At 46.1% G+C, this 26,213-nt stretch overlaps 1 protein-coding gene across 2 annotated transcripts in view; it reads left to right on the top strand.

Annotated features, from left to right (window-relative positions):
* prox1a (prospero homeobox 1a) overlaps positions 1-25,418 on the top strand; it is a 32,541-nt gene extending 7,123 nt beyond the window's left edge. Inside the window, exons 3-6 of one of the 2 annotated variants that reach the window (XM_079291510.1) lie at positions 2,148-2,255; positions 7,403-7,597; positions 20,498-20,679; positions 25,046-25,418. In XM_079291510.1, the coding sequence (XP_079147636.1) occupies positions 2,148-2,255; positions 7,403-7,597; positions 20,498-20,679; positions 25,046-25,070 (510 nt within the window). In that variant the 3' untranslated portion in view covers positions 25,071-25,418. Of the gene's footprint in view, positions 1-2,147; positions 2,256-7,402; positions 7,598-20,497; positions 21,611-25,045 lie in introns of those variants that run through there. The other variant, XM_079291511.1, reaches the window with a different exon arrangement.
* The last annotated feature ends 795 nt before the right edge of the window (positions 25,419-26,213 follow it).

Raw genomic sequence — 26,213 nt, 5'->3', positions numbered from 1 at the left:
GAGCCAGAGACAGCTTGTCAGACATTTTGCGAGGTGTGTTCAAGTTCACCAGCTCGCCGCAGCGCTGCGGAGCAGGTGGCTGCTATCAATTTCCTCATTTGTTCTCAGTCCGACTCCAAATATTCTTGTCCTTACACCTGGAATTAGGAAGTGGAGCAGCTATTTCCCTCTCATGACTTTGGGTTTTGGGGATGTGTTTTGAGAATGATGATGTCTTGTCAGATGTGGCAAGCGAACAGTGGGCCACCTGGTATGAGTGCACCATCATGACAAAATAATAGCCCCGCACGCCACCCCTAAGTCCAATCACAATTACATTTGCAAGCTGTGAGTGAATTAGAGATGAAAATGCCTCATCAGGAGATATGAAGCTTCTTAATTGTCATCTGAAGGGAGGTGATATCGTGTTCATGGCTGGAGAGGTAAAACCTCGATGTCTTTGTTTTAAAATCGTTTTTAATTTCAGCGATAAGGGGAAAGCGATGCTATTCCTAATTGAAAAAGCAAAAACAAATGCATCTAAGTGTAAGTGCACAGCTTTCACAGCAAACAAATCCCACCTTGCCTTACTGAGAAAGAGCTCTCTCTTTCTGTCCCTCCCTCTGCCTCTCTCGCTGTCTGAGGATCCATTGTATCCCCTCCACTTGGAGCAGATGGTGTGGTGTGGAGAGTGAAGTGCTGCTCTTTTGGCCAGGCCTGACAGAGTAACACCAGTCTGCCAGGGTTTCCCCCACAAGACCCTCGCTGCGTATACAACTAAGTCTCTCTCTCTCTTCCTCTCTCTCGCTGAATCGGACAAAGTAGACAGGGTTTTTAAGGAGCCAACCCCGATGTGGTTCAGCATTTGCTGGCTTTGCTGTGTAACCCTGAGGCCAAGGGCAATCCAATCTAGCAGCTGATGCCTTCTTCCCACTCTATAGTTACAGCTACATCTGGACACTTGACTGATTTTAACGATCACAGCCACCCCTGTAGATCATAAATAATGTCAAGCGATGTATTTCGTCCAGTGGAGTGTAAACAGTCTTCATCAAAACTTGGGGCAGTATCTTCTGTGTAATTTAAAGGCCTGTCTTGCTTCTGCTTGATGAAAACCCTTGTTGAAACAGCCTGAGGTTTTAACATGCAGCCCGCCCCCCAACCCCGTTCCCTTTTCAATGTCTTATCCTCCAGATTGATATTATCAGATGCATTATACGGCCGTTAATTCACCATGGAAATGGCTTGGGCCGTTCGGTGGCGCAGATGTGTTTCAGCCCCCCCCCCCCCCCCCCCCATCATTGGCTGAGTCCAAAGCCTCAGAGCCCCTCTTCTCCTTCTCCTCCTCCTTCTTTTGCTCCTCCAAGGCTTTGGCAGCGGTAGCGAGGCTGGGGGGCAGGGGTGGAGCAGAGGGAGGAGGAGGGGGATGTAATTGAAGGTTGGAACTATACTATCCCTCAAGGTGCCCCCACCAGCCCATCTCCATCCACTCTGCTGCTCAATCCAGGCGATCCATTAGGAAGACGAGGCCTCTGACATGTATTTGAATATGGCCTATGCGACTGTGAGAGGGCTTTTCACGTTGCTTGCGCCGGTGGTTGGGACTATCTCCTGGACCTTGTTTTGTCACTGATATGAAGCCAATATCAAACAGTCATATTCAGGCTTGGCATGAGTTGTCGCCAAGCCATTAGGCCTTCTTGCCCGTCACTGGCGTTAACTGCTGTCTTTGTCTGTGATATGCAAATGTCTCCTTTTTTCTTCCTCCTTTTTTTCCGGGTGGAGGTTAGCGCGGGGTGTAGGCAAAGGCGTTTGCTTGCTTTGACTGTGAAATGAGCCTCCTTATGTAAAAGCATCGGCTGTAGTGCTGGCCAGCGTTTTATTTACCGTGACGCTCTCACACCTGATACGGACGATGCTAATTGCAAGCAAATGGTTTTGCTTTGGTGCACTGTCTTCAGCCCCCCCCCCGCATCCCTCCAGCAGCCCTGCATTCATGCCTGAAAGGAAATGTGGTTGCCCATCATCCAAATGATGATGTCTTGCCGATCTTACAGCCGATTATTAGCACGTACATATTGTATTTGGGCTAACATCATTTGCTTGATCTGCCATTTGTTGTTTTCCTCCAAACAATTGTTATTGTCCTTAATGGGAGCAATTTTCAGATTCAAGAGGGCCTCTCCCCCAATCATCTGAAGAAGGCCAAGCTCATGTTTTTCTACAGCCGCTACCCAAGCTCTAATATGCTCAAGATGTTCTTCTCTGATGTCAAGGTATGTCAAAACATGTTCTTCCTCTTTAGACCGTTGCCATTATCTTGCTTTTTAATTTTGGTACACATTACTGTCTCTTTTCAGCTGTTCTAAACTAATTCGTACCTTCATCTTGTTGAGATGGTGACTTCTTTTGCTGCGTGTAACAAGTGTAAAGATGGATGTACATTTGTCAATGCACCTGCTTTAAAGGGGACGTTTGATTGATTTATTGGGATGTGCCAGCTTCAGTTGCCCTGAACAGCGTTTGCTCCTCTGAAACGAGGCCCTAAGTTACGGTTTTATGCAAAAGATGAAGGAAGAGGAAGTTGAATGGGTTTACATGAGGGAGCTGGAGAGACTATGAGTATTAGCGGGATGAGTAATAGAGGGATAGAGAGGGCAGAGAGGAGGATGGAGCCTCGAGACGGAGGAGTGGTTATCTGAGCAGGTGTGGGGAGGATGGTTTGATAGAGGGAGGGTTGAAAGAGTCCGTTTAGGAAACATAGCAAGGATGAGCGTTAGCTCTACTGGGATTTTAATGAAGGACATTTTGAAAACAAAGCACAATATGTAAGCTGCACACAAAAAAACACAAGAACAACGGCACAATGGCCGTTGTGGCGTGGGCGACCGAGTTTGTTCTTGCTGTTGTTGTTTTGTGTGTGTGCGCCCCTCTCGGACCATACGGAGGGCTAAACACAGTGACATATCCAGGCCATCTTATTCAAATCAAAAGATAAAAGTTCCCCCTTTTTCCCAGCTGCCCCCTCTTCGATGCTGTCGCCACCAATCATAACTCGGGGGTCACATGATTTTTCTCTCACCACATTATTGGTTCGGGTTGAAAAGGAGGGTTACATGTTGGCACCTGCAAACGTTGATTTGTTACAAAAGTCCTCAATAATAAAGCATCCCACTGATTTAACATTTATGTTATTTGCCTTTTGAACCATTCAGCAACAACTGCTATTCCAGATTTAAACACTTTCAGTTTCATCAGCTTCACTGACTAATCACTCCCCGGGAGGTGGCCTCTTCTTGGTGGCCTCATCGGATACTTAAAGAAGGTCAAGATAGTTAAGGGGATTATGGGGCACATTCGTTTGTTTTTGTTTTCAGTAGAGGACAATAGACTCCAGCTGTAACTGAACAGACATGTATGGGAATGAGACTGACCATCTAATTAGATGCAGCCAGGGCGGCCTCTTAGCGAGTCCTCAGACAAAAGTCTTGAAGGCTAATCAGACTGTCAAGAATCGAATGAGCGTGAGAAGTGGGTTGCCCTAATAACTGAGGGACGCTGTGGCTGCTGGTCCCCTTGATTAGGCTCCTTTTAAGACCGTTGCGACTTTTTTTGACTTTTGATGTTCATGAAATGTTTTGACAGGTTTGTCAAAACACCATTGTTAGTACTAATGCCAGCCTATATTATCCCTCTGGCTTTAAGACGTCTCATTGTGATTTCAGATATTGTTTTGAGAAAGGATGATTCATTATAACAGATTGATGCACATATTGAATGACGATACTCAATTAATAAAGTGAGCAAAAGTTATTGGCTTTGTAAAGAGATAGAGTGTGTGTACTGCACATTCATTATAGGCTGTACCTTCATGTGTTGTAGATTTACATTCTCATTCTGAAGCAAACACAAGCTGACGCACACACATCTTGCCTTCTATCTCTCTATTGCTCTTTTAGGGACAAGCTTCAGTATTTGGGCCAGTCATGTGCTGTGGAGTAGCGGAGGTCAGGAGGGTTTTCCCTTTTCTATATGTCATTCCTTCTCTTTTCTTTTTTTTCGCTGATGGTGTGGCATGGTATGTGTGCCTCGGCGGGGCCGGGGAGAAAGAAAAGCCAGCCGCTGGATTTGAGTCGCAGCAGTAACAAAAGCCCGCTTTCCAGGGCCGCTTTTTGTGTGCAGTCAGCCAATAGGCAGCCGGAGATTATCTCCCACAATTCACCCCTGCGAAAACAGGAAACGTTGGAAAGCCCTCATGACTGTGAAGGGGCTTACGAGCGAGAGAGAGAGAGAGAGAGAGAGAGAGAGAGAGAGAGAGAGAGAGAGAGAGAGAGAGAGAGGGAAAGAGGGAGAGAGGGAGGCCCGTACAGGCTTCTCTGTCTTTCTGCTCTCCTCTCCGGTTGTTCTGGATGTAGCTTTGCACTCTGAGGTCATCTGTGTGCTTTCTGCTCCGTTGCTGACCACTACGTGAGAGAAGGTGTTGGATAGAGACACACTTTATCTGAATAACAATTGGATGAAAAAGTCAAACATTTTCATCCCAAACCAAAAAACCAAACATTCATAAGTTAATCTTTATTAATGTTTATACACACAATTAGCTGATGTGTGGTTGCAGAAGTTTAATGCTGACGGTTAAAGCGCCTGAATACTTTTGGCAGGCGACTAATATAGTTTAACCAAGGACACTTGAGTGTTTTCCTATTCTGGACTTAAGTATGCGCCTTCGCATGAGCAGAGCGTGTGTGTGTGTGTGTGTGTGTGTGTGTGCGCACCTCTTTCTATCTTGTGCTGTTAGCACTAAGCGCTGACCTTTCACAGGCTCTTGAGTGTGAGTGTGAGAAACACGCTCTCGCTGTCTCTCTCTCATCTGCCTCTCAGCCAGGCGCTCGCACACACACACACACACACACACACACACCCTTATACACACGTATATGCTCAAACACACATTTTTCTCGTTGCATCATGTCTTGCGGGCTGACCCCTGCCAGCTCTGATTAAGGAGCTGCAGTGATGTGCTCCTTTGAACCAATTCCCTCCTTATACACTGAACACACTCGTCTTTAGCCGCTATCAGGGGGCCTCTGTCCCCCGCCAGCAACTTAATGAACCAAGACCGCAGGAAGCTGCAGGGGGACTTGCCAAAATTGAGTCCCCGAGTGTGTTGGTTGCAGCTGATGCAGATATAATGTAATGTAGTGTATTTACCTGCATGCGCAGTAAATAATGTATATTTTGTGTGCTCTGTGCTGTGATTGAGCTACAGCTCATATTCAGTTGCACAGGCCCTAATACATCTTCTCCTGAGCTGTCCGTCGAACAAAGTAATCCTTGTCCAAATGACAAATCTATCCGTCACTCTGCTGCAGTGACACCAAAGGTCTCCCGCATGAGCGATGGCAACTCTTTCACTGACTTTAATCTCAGTATGTAGCGCTCAATCTCGCACGCGCTCGGATGCACGTGTGCACACACGCTTGCATAGATCGACGCCAATTCACTAAACGTCTCAGACTCACACCCAACATTACATTGTTCCGATCCTACACACAAGGAAAGGTTTACACCACACTGACAACTGAAATGAAATAGTGTGTTTGTGCTTTGTCACACTCCGACCGTCTGCTACAGTGTGTGTGTGTTTAAGAATAGCCCCGTGCAGCCGATGTATTTGTAAGTGTCAGTAGTTTGTTTGTTTGACACTGCGATGTCACGACCCCAGCTTGCTGACTGCTCACGTTCCGGCTTTCTGCCCCCCCCCCCCCCCCACCCCACCAGCGAAACCCCATTGTCCAACGGCGCTGACCTGCACCCGTCCTCCTATCCTCCCTCCCTCATTTTCCCATTTATGCTTACCCTGCATTTTAGGACAGCCACCATGCTAACCCCCCCCCCCCTCCCCACACACACACGCACACACATACACCCTCCCAGACCACAGCCAAACAATGTCAGCGGACTTATTCTTTTCCACTCCACCATTATGTCATCTGCTGATCATTCCAGAAGGGCTCAGCCCCTCTCCTTTAGCCCCGTCCCACCTTGGTCCAACACTATCGCTGCTCATGATTGGCCAACTTTCCTATCAGCCTGTGGCCTCGCCCGCCCATCTTCGTGTGCTTGCGTGTGTTTGACTTCCATCCCAGATCGCGAAGAGTGTGCGTGCATGTTTGTGCGTGTCCGCGTCGACGAACAATAGCCAGAGCCTAATCTCCATGTCAAAACCGCTCTGCCTCCCCAGCGAGCAGTCCGCTCAGCGTTTAGTAGCGTTTTGTCCCCCCCGTTCTTCCAGCGCCACAAAAAGAGCAGAGGGGAGGGAGGAGTGAAGGCCTGTGTGTGCCTGTGTGTGTGTGTGTGTGTGTGTGTGTGTGTGTGTGTGTGTGTGTGTGTGTGTGTGTGTGTGTGTGTGTGTGTGTGTGTGTGTGTGGGGGTGGGGGTGATGGTTAGGGGTATCAAGGTTTCACAGGCTAGATTTGGGAATTTATGAGATGTCATTTCTGGGAATGACTGAGGAAAGACGTAAAGGTTTTATTTGTATGTTTTCAGGGGATTGATCAGAGGTTGTAGTGGGGCATTTTAGGGTGAATGAGCTAGGCAGCTATCCTGAGCCCCCGAGGTCCTTATCTCGTGGTTTGGATGTTTAGACAGTGTGTTTTCACTGCTGAGACCGGGCGGAAAAAGAGCTGGGACCAGCCGAGGCTCTTAATAGGTTTACCTCACCCTATTGAATCCAGCCGAGCGGCACAGATCAGATAGCCACAGCCTTCTTCGCAGCGCTTATCGTCTCTGTCTTTCCCTCTCTTTCTTTTTTTTGTGCTCTTTTTCTTCCCCTTTCTTTCTGCCCGAGAGGTGCGTAGAGGGGAGGAGAATCGGGGTGTAATTGGTGAACGGGGTTAAGTACATGTTTGAGCCCCCTGCGGGCCAGGGCGCTTCAGATGATGACTTAATCGTTTTTCTGGTCAATTATGTGTTTGCGGTCTCGCCCCCCCCCCCCTCCTTCCCTCCTTCCACCTCTCTCCACTCTCAGGGTTATGATAGGGGCAGGTCTGCGCCCAGTGGGGAGGATGAACCACACACACTCTCACCCCCCCCCACCCCCTCTTGTTCGCTGTCTTACTTAATGTCTCTATTATCTCCCCTCTCTCCGCGACCTGTTTCTTGCTCTTGTCTTTTATCTTGCTCTCGGTTTCTTCACGGCCTTTTAAGTTTTCACCTCACGTCGCAACTCCCTGATGTGAAATGACATGCTGTGATCCTCACACTCCTTCTCAAATCCAATGGCTTAATAAGGTTTAGACGTGACAGTCTTTACTCGACACTGCTTGCATGAAGACTACTTTCAGACCCCATTTATGTTTCTGTTTTTCAACAAATACTGACACCCTAAGCAATGCCAACTCCTCCTCGTCTCTCGTTCCAGTTCAATCGCTGCATCACCTCCCAGCTGATCAAGTGGTTCAGCAACTTCAGGGAGTTCTACTACATCCAGATGGAGAAGTTCGCCCGCCAGTCCATCAACGACGGAGTCACTGGAGTCGAGGATCTGGGAGTCGCCCGCGACAGCGAGCTCTTCCGAGCCCTCAACATGCACTACAACAAGGCCAATGACTTTGAGGTAAACGCCAACACTTTCATCAGTTTCATACAGGAAAAGAATCGTCGTATGTGAGAGGAGGAGCTGAGAGCTAATGCGGCCCATATCGGACAAAAACGTTACACCCGATACCTTGTGCTGCAGACGGGTAGTGTGACACCGTCTCACTGTGTCCTCTCTGACACCGCCTCGCTGTGACTGTTCTCGATGCTGAGTTCAAGTCTCTTGTACATCCTGCCGCCCTGGGCACACTGTACTCTAATGTATATCGTCGCTGTCCTGTGAAAACCTCTCTAGAAACGGCTCATTTCCATCTGTCAACTAAACGCTTCACTTTACCTGAAGTTTTGGAGCCACATGGTTTTCGCTGGACAGCAATAATATGAAGAAAATATTTTTTTATTCATGAATGAATGAATGAAATTTATTTATAGAGCGCTTTTCACAGACATAACTTCACACTGTGCTTAACACAGCAGAAATTTAAAAGCATAAAAAACACAATGTGACCCTAGGGTCAATAAATGACATACACAGAGAAAAAAATAAAAAAATAATAAAAAATAACAATGGAAAACATATTTTAAGAGCAGGTCTAGGACATGGGTTTTTACTCAAACGCCAGCCTAAAAAGGTGGGTTTTGAGCTGTGTTAAGTGTGCATCACAGGTTTCCGCCAAGAGATTCGAGGAACTCTCATCCAATGAGGAAGAAACCTTACTGACACCTCGCTCGTATGCCTCTTCCTCACTGTTCATTTCCCCTCAGTGGTTCTTAACAATGTGTGTGTGTGTGTGTGTGTGTGCGTTTTTGAGAAGCTGCATTTCACTTCCCTGTCCTCATTTACCTATCTGTGGTGAGATGTTTATGTGTTTGTCTTCCAGCGTACTGTAATCATAAATTCTCGGCAGGCAACTTCACCTTTAACATGTTTCATTTTTCACACTTCTCCTTTTGCCACTGTGTACGCATGTGGGTGTAAAAATGTGTGTGTGTGTGTGTGTGTGTGTGTGTTTCAGGATTGCCAGTGCTCTCTCAATGTCAGCGGACAATAGACCTTTAAAAGGCTTGTGTTAAGAAGGACCTGGAGTGATCTGGGTTTGTGTGTGTGTGTGTATGTGTGTGTGTGTGTGCATTTGTTAGAGAGATCTATGTGTGTGAGTGTTTTGTTGTTGCTGCATTTCCAAGTGTCCTGTTCACCTCGAAGGGTACAGCCGTCCCTTGGACCGGCCTGGCATGCTGGCAAAGCACTTCTATGTATGTGTGTGTGTGCGCGTGTGTGTGTGTGTGTGTGTGTGTGTGTGTGTCACTTTGAGGGGGGGAAAAATTCTCACTGTTATCAAGGTTAAGCGTCCTACTGTTTTAGTGAGAGGAAGGGGAGAGAAAGAGGGGGAGAAGGGGAAGAGGGAGATGGATAGATAGGGGATAGAGGGTGAGAGCTCGGAGACAAAGGAGAAAGCGATGAAGGGAGGGAGGGAGAAAGGGAATCGAGGGGAATAGGAAGGGGAGAAAGAAGGGGCGAAGGAGAGAAGGGGGGAAAGAGAGATGACGTGCAGGAGAGAAGTGCCCTTGTGAGCAGTGGGAGTTTTGCAGCGCTCACATTTAAAGTGCTTCACTCTCTTTTTCTCTGTTTATGTCTATCTCTCTCTGTCCGTTATTTGTCCACTGGGGCTCCTCTGTGTGCACCCAAACACACACGCACTCACTCACACACACACACACACACACACACACACACACACTTCCCCACATCCATCTTCAGCTCTCTTAAGGGAGGCTTTGAAAGGCTCTGGCAGGCAGAGGCACTTGTATATATGAGGTCTCAATAAGCCCAAAGTCCATCAGAGCACAGCACAAAGAAAAATGACACGATTCCTTCAGTTCAGCTGCTCATGATGAATTCTTAGTTTATTGAGAGGGGAAATCATTTTAAACCAAGAAGAGAGTGACAGTTCACCTACAACCCTTTGCAAAGTTGAGGTTTTTACACCAGTAATTCATTTGGGTTTCATTTTTCCCGATCTTGGAATCAGGGCGTATTCATAGCAAATCATGCTTTGCTTATGGTAAACCATCTGCCACAGGAAATGAAAGTAAATAATATCCCAAAAACATACAGCTTCACAAACTTGATTCTTATAGATACGTGCTACATTTTGACCCTGTGGAGTTAAGCGATGTAGGCATGTATAAATACTCAGTTTTGTTTTTTATTACATCTATTCTCTCTCCCTCATCAACAATCCAGAATCTGTGAATATGCCAATATCTTTATTTGCTGGACGCAAGATATTTCCCACTTCACTGAAGCGTCCATCAGTGTATGTGCACTGTAGACTTGGAAGTTTCCACATCACACAAGTTTCATTTTGGACCACATGGCTTCCAGTTTAGTTGTGATGTCACAATATCGAGCTTGTACGCACACATGTTAAACTCAGATACAGAGAAGCTTCGGCAGAGGTCGTCAAACATGCACATACATCGTACTGCACAGTCAAACGTTAAAAAGAAGAAACAATGAGCAAAACTCATTTTTGGACTTTCATTCAGCGTTGGTTTTACTTTGGGCCCTAAAAATATCAATGTTGAAGATCTAACTTCATGAGGGTTGTATTGCGGAGCAGTCGGGACAAATGTATACTGCGGGACACAATTATATAATTATACATCTTTGACTTGACACTGTATTTCACTTTAAAGAAATGAAATCAATCCAAAAGATTCTTAACGTTTGCGTGACTTACATAACCGGTTACAAAAACATTGACAAAACAACCTCTACGAAGACGCCCTACGGATTACGCCGTAGTTGCCAAAACACCGGTGACACGTCATCTTTTTCCGCTGACAAACTTATTCTCTCGGAAGCATAAATTCCCCTTCACATCTCAGACAAAACTATCATTCTTCTCCTGGCACCAGGAAGCTATACTGTTCAAACAGGCTTAAGGGGAACAGCCTATTTGCATACATAAATGTGAAAATTTGCAAGAAGACAGACAGAGATGACAAGAGTGAGAGAGGCAGGTGAATAAGTCTTCTGTTGGCCGAGGAGCTGCAGCAGTGGAGGAGGGAGGGAAGGTGTTTTGCATATTAAGGTTTTTTTTTTTGCTGGGCAGGTGTCTGAGAGATACAGGAGCTGATTAGAGTTTAGCACAAGGAAAATTTGCCCAGCCATGCAAATTCTAACCCCCCCTGACAAACCAACCGCCTTGGTGAGCACGAAGACTCTGCGTGTTAAGTGTTTGTGTGTGGCTTTTTGGTGTGTGTGTGTGTGTGTGTGGGGGGGGGGGGGGGGTGTTATTTGTGTGTGTGACAGTATGTGTTTGTGAGTGCCGGTGCGTGGGTTGTGTGTTTTTCTTGCTGTTTGATGTTGGTGTGGGAATGGTGTGTTTGTGTGTATTGCGTATGTGCGCGGACACATTTGTTATGTTTTTCCGTCTCATATGTGTGTGAGTGTGTGCGTGAGTCATAGAGGTAATGTGGAGATGGAGATGTACTGGATGTGTATCAAGATGCCCCCAAGGCCCTTTTCTGTGGATCTCTCCCCTTGCTCCTCCACCTCCTCCTCTTCCTCCTCCTCCTCCTCCTCCTCCTCCTCCTCTTCCTCCCCTACCTGCCTGCACCACCACTTGAAACAGGAGCCTACGCAGATTCAGCAAGCATACACTCTCTCACACACACACACACACACACACACACACACAGAGTTTTCCCTTTGCCAGATTCTGCATCATCAAAGTTCCATCCACCTTGGTGGCGTCTTTGGAATGAATATGTCCTCTGTTTCAGTGATCACACACACACACACACACACACGTCTGTGGCCTTTCTTGTTTGATGCTAATCTGCTCTGTCACTGTGCTGGCCTAATACGCTCCCCATCTCCCTCCCAGCTTCTCTTTTGTCGCGATTGTTTCCCCTTTTCCTTTCATATCCCTCCTCCCTCACTCCCTCTCGTCGTTCTCTCTTCCTTCTGTTGCCTCTCTCGTTTCATTCTTTCATCCTCTTTTGCATGTCTTCCGCTATCCCCCCCCTCCTCTCCCTCGCTTTTTCCCCCCATTAGGAAGTTTTAATGGCATAATTGTCACATTCCTTCTGGCATAATGAACACCAGCAGTAATTAAAGAGCTTGCCGTTAATTACCTAGACCCCGGCTCTACTTTCCTCTTTTCTCAGCCCCCCTCCTGATCCCCTCTCTTCTTCTCTTCTTCTCTTTCTTCTCCACTTCTCATTCGCTCTGTCCATCGCATCAAAGTCTTCCGAAACAAACCCGGCCTCCCAAAGCCTTGACTTTGAGCGAGCAGCGCTTTCATGTGAGGACTCAAGTGAAAATTCTCGCTTAGTGTCCTTTTCTTTATACTCCGCAGCCCCCTCTTTCTGTCTTTGAACCCCCAATGACAACACACATCATCTTTCATAAGACAGGAATGTGTGTGACCTGGTAATGGGCTGGAGAGAGAGAGAGCGAGCGAGAGAGAGAGGTGGGGTCTGATAGAGAAGCAGTTTGATGATGGCTCTGGGAAACTCTCAGATTTCCATAAGACAGACTCGGCCAAGTTTCCTCTGTCAGTGACCACTCCTCCCACAGAGGACACACATACACTAATACATACACACACCTCGGCATTTAAAAGAGGAAGTCCCTATGATCTCTATGTGAGCGGGAGATACCAGCAAACATGGTGAGAAGCCTTCGTCCGCACTCACACACACATGCGCGGGTATCGTGTGTCCACCCTTATCAGCTGCTCTTTCTCCTATTGGAAAGATGTCTCACTCCTTTTGTCCCTCTTCCTCTTTTGTCTGTCCACCCGTCTGTCATCCCTCGATTTGAATTGATAACGCCCTCCCACAGACACACACTCACTTATCCACAGTGTTGTTTTTTTTTTGTTTTCATCCAAACAAAATGACAAAATACAGAAAGAAAACTTTTTCAAGTTTTAACTCCCGTTCCGTCACCCGGCTTATATTCCAGCTTTTCCTCCCGCGGTCTCTTCGTCTCCCTCCTTCCCGCTCTCTCGTGTCTCTCCAACTCTCCATCCATTACCAGAGCCACAGAGAGATGAGAGCAGATGCTGTCTGTCCAACCGCCGTGCCCCATAGCATTGTGTGCTTCACCTCTCCTTCCCCCCTCACTCCCTCGTTCCTCCTCTTCACGTCCCTCTCGGGGCTCCATTTGTTCTCAACCCAGAGAGGCTAATGTCTATTTTCTCCTCCTCCTCCTGCTTTTTCCCCCTCCCTGTCTTGCACTGCTTCATTGCTGTTGTTTTGTTTTGGGTTTTTCTCACTACGTAGGGCACGGTGTGTTTGTGTGCGTGGGGTGCGTCTTTGACCCGGGTTCGACCTCAGGGAATTTGAGGTGAAAAGGTCACGGCCGTTGCACTGGATGCACAGGCAAAGACGCAGATACAAACATGTACAAACGTACATACGTACCTAAGGACACACGCTTGCTCACAGCTGTGGTGTTTTCAGTAAAAGGCTCTAGGGTTCTCTTTGAAGAGCGATTGAAGACAAAAAGTGGGAGAAGATAGAGGGAGAGAGATGAAAAGCTGGCAGTATAGATTTAAGTTCAGAGCTGCCAAAAATACAACGAATACAATTTGCCAGTGGGTTTATGTCAACTACACACACACACACCTTCCCCATCCCGCTTTCTCCCCCTCGTATCTACAGTATCTACTGTCATTCCCCGAATCCCTATCGCTCTCATAGAGAAAAGGTTGAAGTACACCAAACTCCCCTACATGTGCATTTATCATGTGTGCACATTACAGCTGTTTGTCATATACAGCTGAAACATAATAAGTAGAGTACATGCCGTCCTGGTATTCCCACATGCAATCATGTGCGCGTATGTGTGTCTGCAACCTGCTTTTCCCACCAGAGCCAGTAAACTCAGTAGCGTTTGATTTCTTCTGATTCTGCAGAGATGGTTCAGTTCATAAGACGGTAATGATGACCCGAGGAGAGGCGCTGTCTTGTGTTCGTAGTTATCATTCATGTTGAACCGAATCGCAGTTTCATTGACCCAGGTTTGGGGATATTCATCTCTGAGATTTTTTTATGCAGCTCCAATACAATTGAAGTGAATGGTACTCAATGTGTGGTGCTTGCAGCATTAAAACAATTCAACCCTGATACTAGTAGAATAGAAAGTACCGGTAGTTGACAATGTTCAACAGTAAAAACAAGAGCAAATAAAACCAAAACCATCTGAACGGCTAGATACCACAAGAACTTAGTGAGGAAGGTTTTTTTGGGTAAACCAACCGTTTAAAGAAAGACTGGTAACAAAACGAGTGAGGTCACGGTACCCCAGTTGCTCTTTTTCTTCCGATTTTACCGCAAACCTTCGCTGTGCCATGAGCATAATTTGCGATTTATCTTGGCTTTTAAGTTCTCTCAGTGGGACGAGTTAAGGAAAGAAAAGAATAGAGAGCAGGATCATCTGCTTCTCAATGAATAGCCGGGGACTATTGGAGGGCCCCCGTTTGACGTAGCCTGACAGGTCTTTTCTTCCCGGAGTGGTGTGTGCGCACGCATACGTGTCGGTGTGTATGTGAGAATAAGCCACTTCATTCTGTGCACTGATTAAATGACCAGAGCTGCGTGGAGAGCCTGGGGCACCCGGGGTAGCAAGGAATCACTTAAAGAACTACATGATCACCTCTCCGCCTTTCTCACCTGCTCACACAAACATATTCTCTCACTGCGCTCATCCAACGATTGATTCTCCTCCCTGTAACCCCCCCCCCCCCTCCTCCCCCTCCTCCTCCTCCTCCTCCTCCTCCTCCACTCTTCTCCACTCTCCTCCCTCCTTCTGTCCCTGGTCACCTTGTGAGGGGCAGCCTGCTCTGTGGCACAGCTGCTGATTATGTCATTATTTCTGGACCATTTTGGTCTTCCTCCGTGTGTGTGTGTTTGTGTGTGTGTGTGTGTGTGTGTGTGTGTGTGTGTGTGTGTGTGTGTGTGTGTGGGTGTGTGTGTGTGTGTGAGACTAATGAAGCGTGGCAAAGGGACTCATGCCAAAATGACCAGGGCGTGCATCAGAGCTGCAGATGTGTCAAAGCAACCCCCCATTCACACACACACACACACACACACACACACACACACACACCTACACACACACCTACACACACACACACACACACACACACACACACACACACACACACACACACACACACACACCTACACACACACACACACACACACACACACACACACTTCCCATTTCCCCTGCTGATGCCAAACTCTCCCTCCTTCAATTCAATCTGCAGTTTATTACATTTCTTTCTTCTCCTGCCATCTTGTTCTCTCACTTGCCCTTCCTTCCTTTCCCCTTCTATACATCCTCCCTCCTTCGTGGCAGCTCCTTGCTCTCCATCCTTCATTGTTTGTCCACCCACCCACACCCTCCTTCCTCCTACCCTTCTATTCTTCCTCTCCCTCCCTCCCTCTGTTCTCGTCCTCTCCAGATGTCCTGTTCCTATCTTCCAGACTCCCTTGCTCCTTTCTTTCCCTTCTGCCTCCTGCTCTCTCTGCCTCTCTGTGCCGGGTTGACTTTCTGACCTCCAGGGGCCCCATTACAGCGCTCTGTGACCCCCCCTTCGTTTAGATCGCTTTCTCTCAGCCTGTGTCTACCATACAAGCTCAGACGATGAATTTTTAAGTCTCTAAACAAGGGCTTGAACTGTGATTTCTGGCTTCCCCTGCTGTGTGCAATTCTTCTGAGCACAGATTATTTGTCTGTTGCCTGGTTTGATATAAAGTTAGCCCCCTTGGCATAACCGCCAATTTCCATAAAATAAGACAAAGAGAAGATGTGGCAAGAGGGGAGGAAACACCTGTCAAAAGAGGCCACGACATGAGATGAATTTGCAGCCTGCGTGAGTGTAAGGGCGGGGGGTTGAGGGAAGTAAAGATGGCGGGAGGAGCGAGGAAGATGGGATAGGAGAGCGACTTCATCAGTGGCTTTGACCCTGTCCTGTCCTTGACTTCCTAGCGGAGGTGCACCTTGAGAAGAGCCCATGTGACGCCAGTGCTCATGCTCACATACGCACACACACAAACACCAGAGAGTAAGACGCACACACACACACACACAAACATATATACACAACAGACCCTCAAGGCTCCCTGTTCACAAGGCTATCAGTGGAATGAGGGTGGCTGGTGTTTGCTCAGCTTTGAGGCCTGCTTCCCGTCCCAGTAGTCGCCTAAGCACAGAGACAAACGCACACTTAACGGATGAGAGATTTGAGGATTTGAGACTAATTCAGGAAAATCAAAATTTTCAGAAATTGAAGGAAATGAAGGACTCGGAAAGGACGCGATCAAACGAGGGATCCACTGTGACTCTGCCCGTTCTCTGGACTCTTCAGCCATGGCACAGTCTTATCAGCGGGAGAGGGGGTTGGGGACAAGCAACGTGGGGAGTAGGAAGAAAGGGGACATGGGTTGTGTTTGCCTAAAGTGACAGTGTGGACCAAGGGCTTATCAAGGCCTTTGTAGATTATTGATCAGAGCAGATACGTGAGGCACAGGGGCCTATGTTGTGAGTGTGTGTTTCGAGGTTCGGGAAGCTCTGGCTTGACTCACTGAAATGTCACCGGCCTGCTCAACTTCAATTTCAGCTCTTGTTTTGAAACATATGTTTCGCTGACAGCAGAAGTGAGAATATTCTTAAGATACAGTCACTGCAAGGAAACGTAGCATACATCAATGCCAGACGAACCCATCAATGGCGTTCAGTGCAAAACTAAATCTATAAATTCCCTGTCTCACACACACACACACACACACACAGACAAATACAGTGACTGAAAAGCATGGGAAGTGTTGGTATTCCCAGGCTGAGTCGGGGTTAGGAATTAACCTGGCTGGCAGCGGGGGCTTATGTTGTGTCCCTGCATTTCATCCTTCAAGGCTACAGCTCACAAGCGCACACGCTCACTTACACACACAGCCTTATCTTCCAGGGTCTCATCTTGTTTGGCCAACGCTGTGCAAATAGAAGGTGCAATACATCTCCTGACAGTTCCCAAAAGCAAAGGGGAGAAACACGTTGGCCAAACAAACAGCTCAACCCTGAGTCACCGAGAGAGAAGAGATTTCTCAGGCTTAACCGAAACACATGCAAAGACACACGCACACACACACACGCATACACTTGCACACAGTGTGTGTAACGGCAGCCTTTATTCGAGGGCTTGGGCCTCTGGCTACCTTTTTAAACGTTTGTCTAAGCAGTCTTAAGACAGGGGCCGGAGTGAATAGGTCCCAGCAAGCCGTCCACAGGCTCCTATTGTCCTCCGTCATATTTTATTATCTCATCAAAAAGCAGGAAATCCGATTCCCTCTCTCTGAAAAAGAGCTTATCCTTCTGTCTCAAAGTAACCTGTCACGAGAGAGGGAGATGGAGAGAGGTGGAGAGAATGGGGGAGAGAGTTGTGAGGCAGAGCCGGGGAGTCGGTGAATGAGAGTGATTAACTGCCTCATCGCTGCCTCTTGTCAGAGGAGTCCCTCTTTCTTTCTCTCTGTTTCTTTCATCCTTTCTTCTTGATTGGTATTTACCCAACACGCAGCATGATGCAAAGGTCAGGGAAACGTGTGTCGTATTGCTGATTCTTTTCTCCCTTTTTCCCCTCCACCTCTCTTCCTCCTTTCATATTGTGTTACACACGGGTAGAGCCACAATAATATCCCTTTTCATGAATGCGTTTGTTTTTTTGGACCCGTCACCACACACACACACACACACACACACACACACACTTCCAACCGCTCTGTCTTCCTCGCACCTTTTCTCAGAACAAAACCACTTGTTTTTCCAGCAGAAAGCGTGTGTGTGACACATGCAGAGGTCAACCTCAGTCAGGCTCGTCCTCTTTCATTCAGACTCTTCCGCGTTAAGTCGGCTAAATTTGAAACTGCGGTGCAAAGACGACGTTTCCACACCGGTGTGGATTTCAGGTTGTTTTTCATTAAGATCTCAGACAACGCTGAAACAGCTGAAGAGCAGAAAATTGCTTAAATCGCTTCTGTCTCTCTTTTTGTCGGTCACACTATACAACTCTACAACACAACCAACAACTGCTAAAGCGCGGGACAGACAGCTGTCAGTCTCAGTGGTTTAAACCTCAGTTCTGTCCTTGTGCTTCCCATCACCTCTCACACTTACCTTAATTATGTGCAAACTCCTTTCTGTTGCCTCAGAAACCATAAACTGGTGTTTTGATCACAGACTTTAAATGCACCCTGTTGACAAGGCAAACACTGATACTGATCAAATCGCATATCTTGATTGTGAAGAAGTCCGGCAGTTAAAAATAAATGCAGATTCATGACAATACCTGCACAGTGTGATCGTCTATATTTACATTTAAAGTGGGGATCACGCACAAAGGCAGAGGTGACAGACAGTTAGTTACCTGTTAGCCGCTGACTATGACTAAGCAGGCTTTCGTCATCATTTTTACCAACAGCTTATTTTTCCACACAAAAGTGCAAAGATGGCACTTTCTGATTTATCCGCTCTGGAGACATTTTTGCAGGTGGAGAAATCACTGGATAGTGTGGACCGAAACCCAAAGAGAAAAAGGTTCAGCCATAGTGTAAATGAACTGTCAGTCACTTTGTTTGCCTTTTCCAGGAGTCATTCACACACACACACACACTCAGCCCTCCATCTATACTTGTATTTCCCCCTCCCTCCTTCCCTCTTTGTACATCTGTCCTTTAATTTTAGGCTCCGCTGAGAAGTTGTTAAAAAGCCCTATGAAATATGTATGAAGGATTGTGAGCCACGCGATTGGCCCCATTTACCGGACAGCCGAGCGAATGAAACGGCCACGCTGGATAATCCCCCACAATGCCTCTGGAACAAAGGCCCAACAGCTGACCCTAGAGAGAAAGAGAGCGATGAAGAGGGAGGGGGGGGGGGGGGGGGGAGGGGTTGCAAACAGTTATGTCTCACTGCTGGTCAGGAGGCAGCTTGCTCACATACACAACTCACACGTACTTACAAAACAAAGGCTTGTGGGACAGGAATAACTCCCTCTGTCCTGTCGCTCCGCTCCCTCTCCTTAGACTCTTCTCAGCCCCTCCTTCTCTTGCCATCGCTCGCTCCCTCCCTCCCATTCTCACTCTCTCGCGCTCTCAGTCAAGAGGATCTGAAATACCAATACCCTTTTCTCCTTGACATTGCTTTCTCCTTGCAGTCAGCGTTTTGCTGTCCTTTTATAGTCAAAACGTCAGGAGAAATTCCATGCAGAAATATTCTTAGTAATGCGGCACTCCCTGCGTCTAACGGCCAGCGCACCAGCGCTGCCCCGGCCCGTTAGCGAGGTCTTTTGGGAAAAGGTTGCGCATGCCGGCACAGACATTTACAGCGCATACACACATGGTTGCCCTCCTACCGGGGGTCATTGTGCCAGTATTTCAGAGTCGACAGCAGCCCAAACAATGAATTATGTGCGCTTCTGTCCCAGCAGAGGGGAATTCAATATTTGGGGAATTGGGTTAGCTTGTGTGTTTCCTCTCTCTATCAAACACACACACACACACAGAGCTTACAAGCTCCTTATTCACGACTCACCTTTTCACTCGAGCAGTGGACAGAGATATGCACACACACCAGACACACGGGCATCTTAACCTCCATTTATCACCCGGAGGGGGGCCGGGTGGCTGTCCCATGCATGTGTGTGTGTGTGTGTGAGAAGAGGCATGCCTGTGTGTACATGTCCGTTTTGTGTGTGTTCCAGTGGCCACTAACCTTGCTGTGTCCTGACACTCGTGATGAGTATCTGCAGGACACTGGAGGAGAGGAGTGGAGCGGAGTGCGCACTGTCAGGCGTTTGGGCAAGCTGCTGCTGCTGTATATGTGTGTGTGAGACGGTGTGTGTTTGTGTGTGTGCGAGCATCACGGGAGGCGGGCAGGGAGACAGTCAGCATTATCCAAGCAGGTGACCCCTGAAGGCTGCGTCGCCCCGGAGCTTTGAGACGAGGAAAGAGACTCAGCCAAATACACCAGGGTAGCCTGTGTGTGTGTGTGTGTGTGTGTTTAGCATTATGTGGACCTCTGTAACCGTACAGGATGTGTCATCTCCTTGGCACAAGGAGGTGTGTGCGCTGGTGTGTGTGCTCACGCTTGCATGACTGTGTGTGTGTGAGTGTGTGACGGAGTGTTGGCTTGGGGGAAGGTGTCACAGATCTTTGCCAGACTAATCATCTCCATGGTGTTGGTGAGCGCTGCTGTCAGGGACACTAAAGAGGCGGCGTGTCTCCCCGTTCCCAAAGCATTTAGTACTTCCTCTTTGGCCAGCACCTCTCCGCCGCTCTTCACTTCAGCTCCGTTTTCTTGTTTGATCACAGATTTACAGTGGGACTCATAAAGATGTCACGCTCGCTGTGTTGCGGGCAGGGAAGTGGGAGGTGTGAGAAACCTGAGAATTCACAAGAAGTGACTTTTCTCAGGCTGACGCCTCAATTGGCTTTTAAGGAAGTAGGAACTCAAGAGACGGGACATTTATGGTTTTACATCCATTGTTAAAATATGAGCATATTCTACAAGGTGGGAGATAACAGTGTTAACCATAAGGCAAGAAAAAACTGCTGCAAAATGATAGAAATGTGAAGGGGAAGAAGTGATTTTGCGAAATCGTGCGTGTGTGGGTGGATGAAGCTGAGTGGAAGCAAAAGTCCCTCATAGAAACCAGATAAACCTTCCTGAAATTCAAAACAATTCACTTTTGAGCTTTGAGTCAATTCTAGATGATTTTGACGCCTTACAGGATTTGTCTCGTTAAAGAGAAGCAATGTATTCAAAAGCTTTTTTCTTCAGATGCACATGGAATATACTGCCGTAGATGAATAATCATTTCTTTCCTTCCTGTCTGTAAAGGTCCCTGAACGCTTCCTGGAGGTGGCAGAGATCACACTGAGGGAGTTCTTCAACGCCATCGTGGCCGGCAAAGACGTGGACCCGTCCTGGAAGAAGGCCATCTACAAGGTCATCTGCAAACTGGACAGCGAGGTCCCCGAGGTCTTCAAGTCCCCCAATTGTCTCCAAGAGCTTCTACATGAGTAAATTTCCCCTCCTCCTCCTCCTCCTCCTCCTCCTCCTCCTACTCGCACGACGCTTTGGCTTCATTTCTCTCTGATTTCATAGATTTTCAAAATATTCTCTTTTGTTATTTTCCTTTTCCTCAACTTTTCCGTTGATTTTCCTGTTTTTAAAAAAAATCAATAAATTATTTTTGAATGTATGAAAGTGATGAAGTAGCATTCCCAATCTGCAGCCTCCGTGGCAGTTCCTAAACGACCTAGCTATTGTCTTGTTGTTCTTATATGATAATTCTCATGATGGTTATTATTTGTTTTGTTTTGTATGATTCTGAACTGAAGAGACTCTGATCTTATTGGGTGCTTTTTTTGGCCCGTGTGAAATCATCCGTTTGGCTTGTTTTATGATCAACACTAACAAAGTCCTCAGTGTGTGGAAGGAGTTCCTAAGTTCCCATTTACACTACTAAGAACACTGCTGGGTTCCCTAAAGACTTTCGATTGGTACCCAGGGGTGTCCCTCCAATCCGGTGGGTGTCCAAATGAACTGTCCTCGCAAAGCGGGTGCCCAATAGACTGTGCTACTGAAGATGTCCCCAACAGGACAGTCACACACACACACACACACACACACACACATGCACACAAAAACAAGGCCTAGTGAGGTTATTGACTGGACTAAGACTGGACTCGGTCTGCACTAGTCTGTGGGACGTGGACTGCTTTCAAATAGCTACTGAGCTCCACCATGTTTTGAAGTGTGTTTTCCCTGCAGATAGGGCATTGTGTTTATTGGGTGTACATTATTATTTAGATTATTATTATTGTTGTTGTTTATGGTTATTATTATTTGTCATCACTGCTTGCTGAAGATTGGCACTTCGAGATTTGTTTGTCCCTTGATGCTGTTGCAGAAAAAAATAAATTATTGCTATTAATATTATTCCAAGAGTTTAGATTCTGAAATATTTTTGCCCCCTTCCCCCCCTTTCCCATCCCTCTCCTTACTTATGTTTTTGTTTGTCCATCTCTGAAGTGGACTTTGGTTTGTTTATTTTTTTTTTTTTTTTGGCGGTCTGGGGCAACTTGCCTGGAAAGTGTTTCTATTTGGGATTTTAATGGAGGGCCATCAGTGGGCTTCTCTATACGCCTGTAGTGACTAGCCTTTCCTGCACAGGACCAGTCTGGCAGCGGTGTTGGAAAAGAAGTAAGGCGGCAGACACCCATAATTCAACGTGTAGAAGTATAGAAATATGCATAAGATGTGAGGCCTTTTGGTGCGTGACCTGCTGTTTTTGTATGGCTACATTTCCATAGCCACTCCCGCTTTGATATCTAAACTGCTCCCACTAAATGAGCCATTTGTCCAGCTATCAAATAAATCGTATTTGTCTAATCATCTGTTCCAGATTGGTGAACATACACAATATTAACTGCATAGTTTTTTTTTTGTCTTTTTACAGCATTGTTCACTAAATAGCTCGTGTATGAAATGAAGTCAGCCTGTTTATATGGCAGGCCTTTCATTGTGATTAGCCTTTACAAGGTGTAAATGGCATTATGAAGTTATTTCAATAGCAGTTGATACTTGAATATATCAGAATACTGTGGCAGTCTAAAGTACAGTGTCGCTGAAACAGTAGATCATTGAAAACAAAACAAATAGAAGCATCACGGAGAGGAAGATTATTAAAGAAGGGCAGAGAGAGAGGTGACTGTAAGCTGAAACACAGTTCTTTAATTCGGCTTCAAGTGGAACTTCCCCCACAAACAACACACACACACACACACACTGCTGCTTCCCTCGATGCTCACCTGCCTTTGAGTGATCTAGCTCCTCTCTCAATGCAAGAATACAAGGTCGGAGGTGAGCACTCACCCCAGGGGTAGATGGAGAAGAAAGAGCGGGGACAAAGGCACAGAGTGAGGAGCAACACGCACCTGAGACCCTCTGCTCTGGCCCTCCGTCCCAAAACTGGCAGCTTTTTAAGACCCAAAGTGTGATTCTGCTGAAGCCACTGTGCCCAGCTTGTTAATTAAACATCATTCCTTTCACTTTTACCTGAGATTCTAATCCCAGATTTTCCACTTGCAGTTGCACATTACTTTCTCGGGCTGGCTTTTAAGGATTTTTAGAAGCAGTTAGTGTAAGCTGCCCTTTTGATGAGGTAAGTTTGAAGCATTGAGAGGACTTTAATGCTTTCAAGAGTGCGTGCGAGCTAGCTGTTGATCTCACCTTGGCGACATTATCTTATGGTGTGCCTGTGTGTGTGTGTGTGTGTGTGTGTGTGTGTGTGTGTGTGTGTGTGTGTGTGTGTGTGTCACAAAAGATCAAAAGGGGCAGGTTGCTTAACCTGCTGACTTGTCTAAGCGAGACAAAGCGCCTGACAAAAGGAGGCAGAGAAAGACAGAGAGCTACTCCCTTCATTATGTCCCCCCCCTCTCCTCCTCCCCGAACAGTGTTCTTAAGATCCGGGAGCCCTGAGAGAGTGAGCCGGACACATTTCTCACTGAAGGATGGGCTAGGCCCTGTATGTCTCAGAGTCTCAAAGCACCAGCCAAGGGCTCTAAAGCACTACAAACAAAGGAGAAAGGAAAGGACACTTGTATCTGATGCACAGATTACTATCGCTGCCCATCCTCCACTCTTCCTGCAACCCCGCCCTAAAGTTAGAGTTCCTGCGCCTAAAAAGATTAATTCAGGATAATGAAGACTTATGTGCAAAAAGGATTAGCAAGACCTTAATACCACGTTGAAAATATTTTTGTCAAGTTTTTTCTTCTCTGGGGATCGTTTGATTTTAAGGATGACATTATTGAAATACATATATAGCCTTTTTTTAAGAATTGTAAAAGATAAATCTATGGGAAAAAATATATACAAAAGTTCCTTGAAAGCACTGTTGTTAAATTGTTTCACAAAATAAATCTTGAGGGTATTTTTAGTGACGGCTTTGTTGCAATCTGTATTCTGACTAAGTGAGTTGTTGGTAGATTAGGAGCAATAGTTGTAGTTTTCTTCTTTTTTTTTGCAGGTTTTGTGGCCAGTTCTTTCTTTTGGTTTCTTGACCTTTTTTTTGTATTGTGCTGAATGACTGTCTTCTCAAGATCAGAAAACTAAAGGTGGAATCTGTTTCAGAGTACCGTATGTTGTTGTTGCTACTGTAAATACTGTCAGCATGAAACAAAGAATAGCTGTACAGTTTTTCTATTATCACTCTGAGTGCTAAAGAAGGGTGAGAGTGGTTTAAAAAAAAGAAAAGTGAAAAAAAGAGTGATGACCCGCTCTCACCAACCGGACTCATAACCACTCTTCCGAAAACCCACAGAGGAGAGCGTTTTCTTTCCCCCCCTGCCATGCCTTTAACGGGGGCCTGTTTCCCGTCGGCAGTGCCCTTGAAGTTGCACCAGCATCCGTTTCCTTAACTTTCGCTGACAGAACGATGCATTAGACTAGCGGTCGGGTAATGATGATGTCACAGAGCGGCCCGTTGGCGGGACCCAGGTCTCGTCCAAAAGACGAGGGCAGACTGCCTCCGGCGTATAGCTCTAGATTTGACCCGGGAGCGAGACAGGAACTCATTGTCATCAGAAGACTCGTGTCATGGAGGGGGCACATGTTGTACAGTAACAGTTTAAAAAGAGAAGTGATTTATACCCTTTTTTACCGGGTTCAAGCAGTCGGGGAAAAGTTTGGACTTTTGTGGAATTTCTGTACGCTTTGCATTTTGCGTGTGTAGATGGATATGAGTGTGTGTCTGTGTGAGAGAAAAGACCGATTATGAGAACCTGTGAACCAGTGAGTGACACAATTCTCAACACTGTGGCCCCTCCCCCACCCCTGGGATTACCATCCTGACATGTAAATGATTCTCATTAAGCGTTGGCAACGTGTGTGTGTGTGTGTGTGTGTGTGTGTGTGTGTGTGTGTGTGCGCGTGTGTGCGTGCGCGTGTGTGTGTGTGTTGCGACAATTTCCTCTGATCTGTTTTCTGACCTGTTTGAAAGGGTTATTTGTTTCTCAATGCTTTCAGTCGTAATTTTTTTTGAATTATTACATTGCTCCTCTTTTCTTTGTAAATATCAATGATGTGGACTTACAGTGATAAATACTGCCTTTGTGTAACTTAGCAATATGTTATGTAAATAGTGTTTTGTTGATGCTTTTTGTATGACATTATTATTCAATGCTAGTGCAGTAATTCCAACTGGAACAGCCATGTTTCAATTGCAGTCTGAATAGTTACACACAGGTTGTAAAATAAAACTCATGACATGGCTGTTTTTTTTCTGTTATTGGTGTCTATTTGTCTTGCAGATTTTGTGTAATTTATTGGTTTAATTTATCCTAATTTATTTGATGTTGTTTTCTTTTGTTTTTCAAACAGGGAAGGCTGTACTGCATTTCATTAAGTAGAACCAATTTAAAAGATTTTAATCCTTATCGACCTAAAATTGAATTAAAATTGTATTCTAGCGGGCTCATTCAATTGAGATGAATGATAAAATGGAAATCTTGGCAGCTAAACGGAACTGGACAGTTTTGAAGAAAAAAAAAGAAGGTTGTTTTGTTTTGTTCCGGGACGGGGCCGAGGGTGAGCTAGAAAGCTGACACTAGTTTGAAGCAGTTTTGTATTTTCTCTTGAGATTTTTTCCCCTGTATTGCTTTGGCCCAGCCCAAAAACAACCAGTAGTAAAATTGCCTTTCGTGCCTTCACCCTCTATGAACTGAATGTATGTGCAGTATATATGCAAGCTTGTGCAAAATGAATAAAAAATGGAAATAAAAATGAAAAAACGGAGAAAACATCTGCTGTTTGTGGTTCATTTATATGACTTTCTAGATGCACAAAAAACTCTGTGTCTGCGTCTGTGTGTGTGTGTGTGTGTGTGTGTGTGTGTGTGTGCGTGTGTGTGTGTGTGTGTGTGTGTGTGTGTGTGTGTGTGTGTGTGTGTGTGTGCGTGTGTGTGTGAGAGAGAGTGAGATGGTTGATAGATCATTAATAGAAAGAAAGTCATTTGAATGACATAAAGATGTGGTATTTCCTTGATATATAGTTTTTTTAATCAACTTTTTTTAGTTACAGCACAACTGCATCACTGACTACAATGTATGTATTTACTGTACAGTTATTTTGTCTTGTCTGAGTGAATCTGCGCCGCTCTGCTCTCTGAGTGATTCAATGCAGTAATGAGGGGTGTGTGTGTGGGGGGGGGGGGGGGCAGCGGAGCAGCAACCTCCCAGCTCAGTTTTACTCACAGATGAACAATCGCCGTATCCAGTACACACACAAACAAACACAAAATGAAGTCTTCTCAGCTCTTAAGCTTAAAAGATATATCTACTAAACAAAGATAAGTTAATGAATTGGAAAAACATTTAGGAAAACAGCAGGAAGACAAACCTCTCGGAATTTGAGTTAACTAGAGAGCTGCAAATGATTATTTAGGATTATCGATTAATCTGCCAATTATCTCAATAAATCATTTTCTCTTTATTATAAGAATCTCTTTGAAATCTCTTTGACATGTTATAATTTTCCACAGCCCGAGGAA

The sequence above is a fragment of the Melanostigma gelatinosum genome, assembly GCF_949748355.1.
Source record: "Melanostigma gelatinosum genome assembly, chromosome: 19".
Classification (NCBI taxonomy): domain Eukaryota; kingdom Metazoa; phylum Chordata; class Actinopteri; order Perciformes; family Zoarcidae; genus Melanostigma; species Melanostigma gelatinosum.
This window is presented reverse-complemented; position numbering and strand designations above follow the sequence as displayed.